The sequence below is a fragment of the Cervus elaphus genome, chromosome 5 (genome assembly GCF_910594005.1).
Source record: "Cervus elaphus chromosome 5, mCerEla1.1, whole genome shotgun sequence".
Taxonomy (NCBI): domain Eukaryota; kingdom Metazoa; phylum Chordata; class Mammalia; order Artiodactyla; family Cervidae; genus Cervus; species Cervus elaphus.
Window position 1 is genome coordinate 66588727 of NC_057819.1, and position 10536 is coordinate 66599262.

The window sequence follows — 10536 nt, forward strand, 5'->3', positions numbered from 1 at the left end:
GCCATGAGGTAAACTTGAGGGTGAAAGTTATTTATTAGGATGATGGCTTCCTCAAGACTTCATGGGGCCATATTTCTGTAGAGGTTTCTGTCTTATTTAAGCCACATGAATTAGGAATTCAAACCTAATTCCAACTGATAAAAATGAGTACTAAAGTTGTTGCAATGAAAAGCTCCTACCTTTAAGGAGTGATCTGAGCAGGAATTGCGAATTACAGACTGAGAGAGGTAAGACAGGAGGGTGTGGGATACCAGAAAGAGAGAGAGAAATAGTTTAAAGAGGTAGATGGAGAAAATGGCCCTTCACAGTCACTTTCATTTGGAGACCAATTCTGTCCCTAATAGTGTGATTTCTGGAAAATAAAATACTTCTACTTCCAACTCAAATTGTGTGTAGGCAGATGTGTGGGTAGATATATCTAAGAAGGTAGACATAGAAATAATATGACACACTAATGTCTGAAATAAATGAAAATCCTTTTAAATTCTGAAGGAGCTCTTAGCCATCTATATAACGATTTGGAGGGAGTCACTTATTTGTAGCAAGGATTTTTAGCTGCACATAAGGAAATGCAAGAATATTGGACCATTATATGTGACTCATTTGCAAGCTCTTTTGGTTACCTTTTTTCCCACTTTCCCAGGCACCACCCCGAGCCCGTTCCTTCTTCCTGCCCCTCCTCCCTCCCTCCTTCTTCTCCCTCTCTCCCTCCCATCCTTCCTTCCCCTTCTTCCCTTCCTAGGAGAAAGGATGCATTTTCATTGGGATGGAAACTATGCAAGTGAGAGCAATGTACAGGGATCCCAATATGCTTGTGATATTTCAATACATTTTCAAGGGTAAGTGGCAAGTGGTTCTCACTAGAAGAAAATGTGAGTTAAAAATTGGGGCCAGGAGCCAAGGCCACCAAAGATGCAAATTAGGTGAAATAAAATACTGACCAATGTAAATATATTGAATGTATGACTATGTTTATATAGATCATATTGAGGTGGTTTCAAAAATGTCTTACTTTAATAATAAGTAATACATCACAGAACAAACTTTATGATTGGTGAAAAATGAAGTGAAATGAAAACTGTGGGGATTTTTTATTAAGGTGTTAAGTTCAATGTGTTTGGACTACTTGTAAATATTTAAAAGATTTTAAATGCTTTTTTCCACATATTTTCTGAAAGAAATTGGTTAGACTCTGGGGAAAAATTTTAATGTGCATTAAGGTCTTCATTGGAAATCTTAAAACGTAGATAGTTTTCTCTCCTTCTGCCTTGCTGGATTTGCTTGCCAACAGAGGAGATTAATGTACTTAGTAACTTGTAAATTCCTAAACAAAGGCCAGCCGTTGTTCAGTCCAGTGATTTGCAACTTAAGATATTAGTTTAAAACTATTCAAGTAGAGTAGATGAAACTACTTTTTGCTTTACAATGACCCTGTGACTTTGGGTGGTATGAAATGGAGACATTCTCAAAACTACACCCTTAAGTGTTGCAGAGAGGACCTTCCACCTCACTTCCTCTTACTGATGTACTGTGTGTCCCTTGGTGCACTTTAATACAAATTTTAAAGCCCACGGAGCTATTTTAAAGATTAAAAACTCATATAACTTTATTTTATAAACACTACTAAGTCTCAGTTACATTTAGCTACAGTACAAAGGACAATAAAATAGCACCTGAGAAATTTTAGTAGGCTCTAAAGAATCTCAACTCCTTTCTCTTCCTTAATTGTTTCTCTTCTTCACTCAGTGGAGTCCTCTCACTCCCACCCTGTCAGCCTGTTGTGTCCCAAGGGCCGGATCTTCATACGAGCAGCCCTGAGAGAGTAATCTGCACCCCTGAAGGGGACCCAGACCACGCCATTCTCAATCTCATAGGGACTGTTGTCCCTGGGGTCATAGGAGCCACCAGGGTAGTAGATGCCATTGAGGTTGGCTGCCTGGCAGTTGTTGTACCACCAGCCTCCTCCGTAGACTTCGGCGCAGTTGTCTTCCCACTTGTCTGCATCCCTGTCGAAGGTGCTGAACCGCATGCCAGTGTGAGAAGTGTACTCTGTCCCTTCCTCCACAGAACCCTCGATCAGAGCATCACCTGCTGTGCCCTTGTAAGAGGAGACCTCCAGGGCATAGCCCTCTGCCTCAGAGCCTACCCTCAAGTGATATTCTGCATAAGCCCCTTTCCCAGCCCAGTCTTCTAATTCAACCCGAAGAATGGAGCCCCTCAGGGTTAGTAAGTGGAGGTATTCGTTGCCTAGCCAGAATTCTCCTTCTCCCTTGTCATTTAGGCTGCCAAAACCTCTCTTGTAGTCTTGCCAGGTTCGGTTAAAATTCAGTGATCCATCCATTCTTTGCTGGATCAAAAGCCATCCTCCCAAACCGGTCTCTTGATCGCAATAAACAGAAAAAATTTTACTGGATCCTGGTAGCTTGATACTGAAAATGCCACTTTGGGCACCTGAAGGATGTGTTTGGAGGACATCATAACAGTCTAAAAAAAAAAAAAATTAAGCTGGTTGGAAGAAATTTCTCTCATTTAACTTTACAAAGTTAAATGGCCTAGATTAAATGAAGGTAAATGGCTTCCTTTCCCTCCCTTCCTTCCATTCTTCCTTCTCTTTATAGAGAAAGGATGTGCTTACACAGGGATGGAACTTATGCAAGTCAATAGCATTTATATGTACAAATTGCAAGGGGGCTTTTTGTCAATGAATTTGTAATTTCACTTGTACATACTGATTAATGGCAAGTAATCAGCAAAGATATCTTAGCATTTAGTACTAATATCACTTATTTTCAACCTGATCTCAAAGTCACCTGAGCCATACCCTAAAAATATGACTAACATGTAGAGACAATTTCCAACAGCACACATTTTGAGTGGTAAAAGAATTTAAATAAACAAATTTAAAATTGAGTTCCAGAGGGACTAATTAATTCATTCATTTAACACATATTTATTGAATGCTGATTCCACACTGCTAGGCGTTTGGGAATACAGAAATGAACATGATAGACAAAGTCCCTGCCCCCATGGCACTTACAGTCTAGCGTGCATGTGCACACACACACACACACACACACACACACACACACACACACAAATAAACAAAACCATGAATTTCAATTAAGCATGATAGAGGACTAAGAAAGAAGTAAAAGGTGCTATGGGAGACACGTTGCAGGAGTAATGAACTTAGTCTAGGGGGTCGGGGAAGGCTTCCCCAAAGGAGAAGTGTGGATACCTCTGGCAGGACGAGCTTTAGCATGGCCTTTCTGGGTGGCATGTGCTCCTTTAAGGCCAAGATCCTCTACGCTTTCGGCCTCATCTGCCATTTTAAAGCTCTTGCTTTCAATCGCGGAGCCACCTCTGTTGATAGTTGTGCTACTGCTTACAAACTGTTTGCTCTGAGTTGAAGTTTTACCACTGGAAGAGCCAAATTCCTCTAAGGCTGGAACACCAGATTCTAAGCCTGTCTTACCGTCAAACTCGCGTAACTTATGGGTGAGGAAACCATCATTGTTTCTAGAAAAGAAATCATCTAGGTTACCCCTCACAGACAAAGTACGGTGCCAGTCTAAGTCTGCATCACCACAGTCAGAACCATCTTCAGACTTTACCACTTCTTTGGTCGTTTCTGTGCGACCGTCGGCATTTGTAACAGTCTTTGTAATGACTTTAGAGCATGAACGACGAGTGGTGGTTGTGTGACCAGAGGAGACCCCCTCATTACCAATCAGAAGCTCTTTTTCTCCTTTAGTAGTGACAAGTTTACCTGTGTGGAACTCTTTCTTTGTCCCTGAACTTACACTTCCTTCCTCTCTAAAGGTACCCCAGTCTGGGCTGGAAGGCCTAGTGTTCCCATGACCTGAGCTATCTGGCCTAAAACTTGAAGATCCAGAGCTTCCAGTATTCCAAGTGCCAGCACTTCCGGGCTCGGGGCGGCCGGTGTTCCAGGTGCCAGCACTTCCGGGCTCGGGGCGGCCGGTGTTCCAGGTGCCAGCACTTCCGGGCTCGGGGCGGCCGGTGTTCCAGGTGCCAGCACTTCCGGGCTCGGGGCGGCCGGTGTTCCAGGTGCCAGCACTTCCGGGCTCGGGGCGGCCGGTGTTCCAGGTGCCACTACCTCCAGGTCCATAGCTCCCAGGGTTCACATTTCCAATACTACTGGTTCCAGGCCTCCTGGGCCTTTCTGGTGCTAATCCTGTTCCGTGAGATACAGAGTCTCCTCTGGCATGTCCGTCTCCACCAAAAGTTTCCAACACCATTTTCGTCTGCTGCATTTCCAACAGTGCCTTCCATTCTGAAGGGACCTCTTGAAGCTGCTTCTTGAACTCTCTGGAAACAGGGCCTGTAATTGCACTCATTTTTATCAGTGGTAAGTATTGAACGTCTCTAGAGGGAAGTAAGTCTATGGCAATAACCTGTTCAAGTTTCTTCTGCTGATCTTTATAGTCCTCCAGATCTACCTTATGTTCTAGAGCCCTACTGCATGACCCTTTGCAAGATCGGATCTTAATATCAATGTCCACCTGGAGAGAGGGAGGAAAGATAAAGAAAAAAGGTAGCTGTAAATGAACTGCCTGTTGAGTTCTTAGTAATTAACTTACTTTTTGGAAATTGGTTTTACTTGTTTGACTAGGAGACCTACCAACCAATACTCCATCCTCAGTGGAAGAAACACTGGGTATCGTAAGGCTGGCCAGGATAAGCAATAGGAGCTATCTGGATATATCTTATACTTAGAACAGATCAAGAGGAAAGTACTATTCCCTCCAAAGGAAACATTAATGATGTGATCCTCTGTGAGACTGAAGCTGAAGACTCAGAGACATGGTGGTGTTAGGGACCAGCAGGGCTTGGAATAATACAAGCAAAGACTGAATATTTGCTTTTGAAATTACAATTTTACATGCCCTTGGAAATTTTACTTAATAGCACTGAGCTTGTTTTTTCACCTGTAGAGTGGATCCATAATACCTACTTTGTAGGTAGGTAATAGCTATAACACATTGCTCTATGTGAAGTAGGCATTTAATGAATGACTATTGCCTTCCTTTCCTTGCTACTCAAAAACAAGGAAATCTGAAGTCAGAGTCACATAGTTACTCACCTCCAATCGTTTCATATCTACCAGTTGATCTCTGACATTTTTCTGCAGAAGGTTGATATATTGTACTTGTTCTATGACTTTGCGCCTCAGGATCTCAATTCTGCTTCTCAGATCTTCTGATACTTGGTTAAATGTATTATCATTGTCTGAAATGGTAAATATGGATACTGAAGTAGCTGCTGAGTGATTTGCTTGTATTAGTCAGAAAAAGAAGAAAGTTTGCTTATAGATATTCCCCATTTTACTTCTATAATAGTTTCTTCTCTGAACATTTAATTTGTGATTTTCAAATCTATTAGATGTTTGATATTTGGACAATATCCTGCAGTCATCCATGAATATCAATTAAGGTGCATTCTTCAAGTAAATCTCTGAAATTTTAAAGGTATAATTGAGATAAAATAATGTTTAATCATATTCCAATTATTTCATTATATCCTTAATCAAGGAACTTGAATATATTCTTGGATTTTCTTACTGAAAAGGTTTTCTTCCCAGCTATAGGTTTGAAATTGTTTGTAAACTTTCTTTTTTTTATAAGTCAGCAGGATCATTCACTTGCCAGTTGCTCTTGCTCCATAAAATTAATTAGCTGAGTCTCCCAATGATATAAAGAGTGAAGGCAAGGTTTCATGAGCTGGAGTCTTACTGCTCACGCCCAGAGCAAGTCTGAAGTTTCCTGGTCCTAATGAGACTTAGTGCTAGGCCTGGGAGAAAGAGACAGCATGACTCCATATTTTAAAAAAAGCAAAACACTTCATAAGAAGCTCGGTGGAGTCTGAATTGCACTCCCAGCCCCCCAACATGAGAGTTTTGTGCCTTTGGGCAAGTCCCTTGATCTCTCAGTACTTTCTTTGTAAGGCAGAAACAAATATCTACTCAAAATGTTGGGCTCATCTTATCTGCAGAATATACTCTTGAAAAAGAACACACTTAAATTCTAGTCTTCAGTCCAAAATTCTGACTGACTTTGTGACCTAAAATAATGCTAAACCAACTTGTTTTACATGACAAAAACAACTAAAACAAGGTCCCTCCTTAAAATTCAGGGATATCATAAAGATATGTGTTTCTACTTAATGTAACCTGGAATAAAATCACAGTTGTTACAAAGAGACACCCTATCTATTTCTGATTTTTGTTGTTTTTGTTGTATGCAGTAACTGTAATACTTACTGTTAGCTTTGGCAAAATCCCCTCCCAAAAGTTCCACTATGTTCTTGGTCAGTGTATTAGAGTCTTTATTGTTCTTCTGATAATTAAATAGTGAATCTCTTAGTTTATTTATTCTGCTTGTAAAATCTTGATTGACTTCATCAATCAACCCTTTCATCCTGCAGCCAGAAGGGCATTTTTCACCCTGGAAATGAGGAGGAAAATTTAAGAGTCTATCTCTAGAAATGGACTTATGGGTGCCAAGGGGGAGGGAGGGTGGAGGAGGGATGGATTGGGAGTCTAGGATTAACAAGATGTAAATTAGTATATGCAAGATGGGTAAACAGCAAAGTCCTACTGTATAGCACTAGGGACTATAGTCAATATCCTGTGATAACTCATAATGGAAAAGGGTGTGACAAAGAATACACATATGTATTACTAAGTCACTTTGCTATATAATAGAAATTAACACAATATTGTAAATTGACTACACTTCAGTAAATTAAAAAAAAAATTACTAAAATAGTCTGTCTCTCAGATCCAGTAAAATTTTGCAGGTTTCCGTGAGCCCCCGCTGTTCTCCTCTTCAGTCTGTTCAGATCATTTCTTGACCTAAAATACTTTAAGAGGGCTAGTCAGAGATCATAAAGAAATTTTGGAATGAGGGTCTGCTTAACCACAAATTAGGACCCTTGAAATCTGGAGGCCCTAGTACTCAGGTTCCTAGTACTTTCCTGAACATGCAACTAAAATCCAACCTGTTAATCCCACCAATGACCCAGAGTCTGGGAGGTAATTTAAGCAGTGCTCTCAGGCCTAGGTTCTCTTCCACTTGTCTTCTTTTATTTGCTATGTAGTTTAGTTAGGTCTTTTCCTACTGGACGAGTTTTCAGTGGCCTGAAGTGGCAGCTGGCATGCACTGCCAGCAGGCCAGGAAGGACGTCCTGATTCGACCCATGTGCCCAGGAAAGGACTCTCCTGCCCCCGTCCCCGTGCCCATGGCTCACCCAGTCTTCATCAGCGCAGAAGGGCCAGCCTGTCTCTTTGCAGGTAGATTGCTGTCTTTCCACAAGTCTTGGGCCACGCACCCCTCCTCCTTCAGCTAGAAAGTCACTACTGGCAGGATCACTACCATCTGCTGCCTTTAAGGATTTATAAACACACACAAAAGAGAGAGGTGATCTTTAAGCAGATAAAGAGGAGACACTAGCATGCCTATAAATCCTGAGCAAGGGATCCAAGGAGCTCTATAAGCTTCAGTTTTCTTATCTTTTGGGTGAAAATCCTTAAGGTCCATTTTGTGGAGTTGTGAGGTTAAAGGAGATTAGTGAATAAACCTTAACTGTGTTTGACACTAATGAAACCTTAGTTTTAAAGGATCTGTTATAAAAGAAAAATTATTTGAATAAACAAACAGTTAAAATTTACTTTTACATTTTCATTCATATCTGGAGATAGAAAAATAATGGAGAAACTCAAGAGTTCTCTCTCCTCTAACTCCTGTTTTAGTAGGAAAAAACCTATACTTCAGGTCTATGTCTCCTTCAAATATCTGCAATGACCTTATGGGTCCAAAATTTGAGCAAGCATATACTGAGGACACATATGTGGCCAATTCAGACTCAGAAATGCTTTTGGGGTTACTCACGTAATAATTTCTTTTATTTGAAATGAAAAATATACTGAAAGAAAAAAAATGGTCCAAGATTGACAGCTTTTTTGGAACATCTTATAATTAAAAATACAAATTTAAAAAAAATTTCTATTGTGATCAATGAGTGAAATAGGATATATAAATATTCTTCCAACTAGATGGTATAACTTAATACATCAATGTTGATTTTAGGTTTTAACTATTTTTATTTTGTACCACCAACTTGCAGGGAGTTTTGTGACTATCTTAATCTCAGTAGTTTATTTTTGTTACAATTTTATTTATTTATTTTCTCTGTGCTGGCTTTTCTCTAGTTTTGGGAATACTCTCCACTTATGGTGTGCGTGGCTGTGGGTTCTCTTGTGGAGCACAGGCTCTAGGGCTTTCCGGCTGCAGTAGTTGTGGTTCCCAGGCTCTAGAGCACAGACTCAGTAGTTCTGGAGTATGGGCTTAGTTGCTCTGCGGCATGTGGGATCTTCCCAGACCAGGCATTGAACCTGCATTTCTTGCATCTCCTGCATTGGCAGGTGAATTCTTTACCACTGAGTCACTAGGGAAGCCCTTAGTAGTTTATTTTTATAATTAGTATTTTCTGTCTCATTAAAAAAAACCCAATAATAGTAATGTGAATTCGCAATCAAGAGCAATTTATTTAAAGGAACAAGTACAATCTTTTTGTTTAAAAAAAATAAAATTATAAATTTAGACATACTTTGGAATAAAATGGCAAGATAATAAAAACAGGCAAAAATTAGATATTTATGCCAATAGTGGAGAAATAAATGAAATTTATGCATTATACAAAATATAACTTTAGCAAATGACATTAGTCTTATTTCCTAAAAAAAATGGTTATTTATTGCTTACTGTAAGGGAGAACATTATGTTAGGAATACTCTTTAGTTTCTTCTACTCTGGTAGGGTTTATAAGCAGTAAAGAGAAAGAAATAAGCCAGGATAGTTCACAGCCTGGAAGTAACTGAATTTTTAGAATAGATTTATCATGTTTTCATAAGATTAATGTGTTTCAAAAGTATTGTTGAATGAAGTTTCTCTTCTTTTGTGTAGATCTCTGTAGTCAAACTTTAGAAATTATTGCAATATTTGTGATTATCTTAAAAGAATACAATTGCTTCCAAAAAGCATATTGCTTTATCAATTAATCTCTTCTGATTTTACTGTGTAATATGTTTTCAAAAAATAGCTAATTTTCTTTTGTTTGTCTTAAACACAAAAGCAAACTTTTAGAAAAGCTACAGTAAACCATTGTTCTGCTTGTTATGGGCAAATAGAAATTAATAATTAGGTTAAAAATTCTTATCATAAGAATATTCTGTTAGCTAGCAATCCCAAGGCTTTACAGCAACAAAGATAGCAAAGACTTCTTCTCTTTAAAACAAACAAACAATATAAAACCAAGCTACAGATGCAGAAGCTTCCCTTGTGAATTTATACACTTTGGTCCAGCTAAGTCTGTCTCTTAGGATTATATTCCCTGTATTCTTGAGATGTCAGTCCCATCTGGGAACTTGCCTCCACAGGCTACAGTTTATAAAGCCAGCAGTGTGTGATGACATACACATAGCTGACTCAGACCTGCAAGCTCTTTGTGGAATAAACACCAGAGAGAAAGAGAAAAGGAAATAGAGAAGGCCATACCTGAACTGCACCCACCAAACTCAGGACCAGGCAGAGGTCCCTCATGGAAAACATCTCTGCCGTGGGTAGGGCTGACTCAAGAGGAGCACCCCAGCTGAAAGAAAGGAAGACTGCCTCCTCTCCCAGTCCCCATCCCATTTAAATCTGCAGGAGGTCTGATTAATCATTATCTTTGTCCCACTGAGACAGTCAACAAGCACCCTGTATCCCTTGCTCCTTCTGTAAGGTTATTGTCCTAGAATTTCTTGCTCAATTCCCCAAGCTTGTTTGCTTCTGATAAGCTATTGCAAAGGTAGCCCAGTTCGTGGAAAATTCCACATTCCAGGAACAGGGTGACTTTGGAAATGCAAGGGGGAACATGGGAGGACCTACTACTGGAATACTTGAAAGAATACAGAGGGTGGCAGAGGCAGGCTAGCCATAGCCCACCAGGAGGTAGAGATTTGACAACTGAGGTTTCAGTTTACATAGGAATGATGGTTGGTGGATCTGACTTTTGACTGACTGATGATGAACTGACCCTGAAGGGCTTCAATAAGCTTACTATGAGCAGAGATGACTTCCCTCTATCCAGAATGGTTAGGACAGGCAGCCCCTGAAGCCAAATATCCTAGATTCATAATCCCAGCTACACCATTTCCCAGCACTGCTTTTGGACAAAGCACTCTACTTCTTTATGCCTCAGATTCTTCATAGTGATAACTTACCACACATTTTTATGAAGAATAAATAAAGCCCTCAGATTGCCACATAGTAAGTACTCAGTAAGTGTTAACAATTATTGGAAAACATAAAGTGCCATGAAAATACTATTTCTTTTCAGTTTCTGTGACTTTGGACCTGCTAATTTATTTCCCTGCTCTTTATCAAATTTTCTTTTCTAAGGAGTTGCCAGGTTTAGCAAATAAAAAACTAGGATGCCCAGTTAAATTTGAATGTCAGATAAGCATCGAATATATTT

At 39.7% G+C, this 10536-nt stretch overlaps 1 protein-coding gene across 1 annotated transcript; it reads right to left on the bottom strand.

Moving 5' to 3' along the window:
- Positions 1-1579: 1579 nt before the first annotated feature.
- Positions 1580-9689, bottom strand: FGA (fibrinogen alpha chain). Its single transcript, XM_043902670.1, has 6 exons — positions 9576-9689; positions 7270-7404; positions 6281-6464; positions 5105-5250; positions 3239-4523; positions 1580-2484 (listed from the first exon to the last, which is right to left on the bottom strand). The coding sequence occupies exons 1-6, from the start codon at positions 9627-9629 to the stop codon at positions 1757-1759; spliced, it is 2532 nt and encodes an 843-aa protein (XP_043758605.1). The 5' UTR covers positions 9630-9689; the 3' UTR covers positions 1580-1756.
- Between the last annotated feature and the right edge of the window lie 847 nt (positions 9690-10536).

Coding starts and splice junctions, on each gene's coding strand:
- FGA (XM_043902670.1), bottom strand. CDS start 9,629: ATGTTTTCCATGAGGGACCTCTGCCTGGTCCTGAGTTTGGTGGGTGCA. Junction 6,465..7,269: donor TCTGCGCTGATGAAGACTGG/GTGAGCCATGGG, acceptor CCTCATTTCCAG/GGTGAAAAATGCCCTTCTGG. Junction 4,524..5,104: donor TAGATATGAAACGATTGGAG/GTGAGTAACTAT, acceptor CCCTCTCTCCAG/GTGGACATTGATATTAAGAT.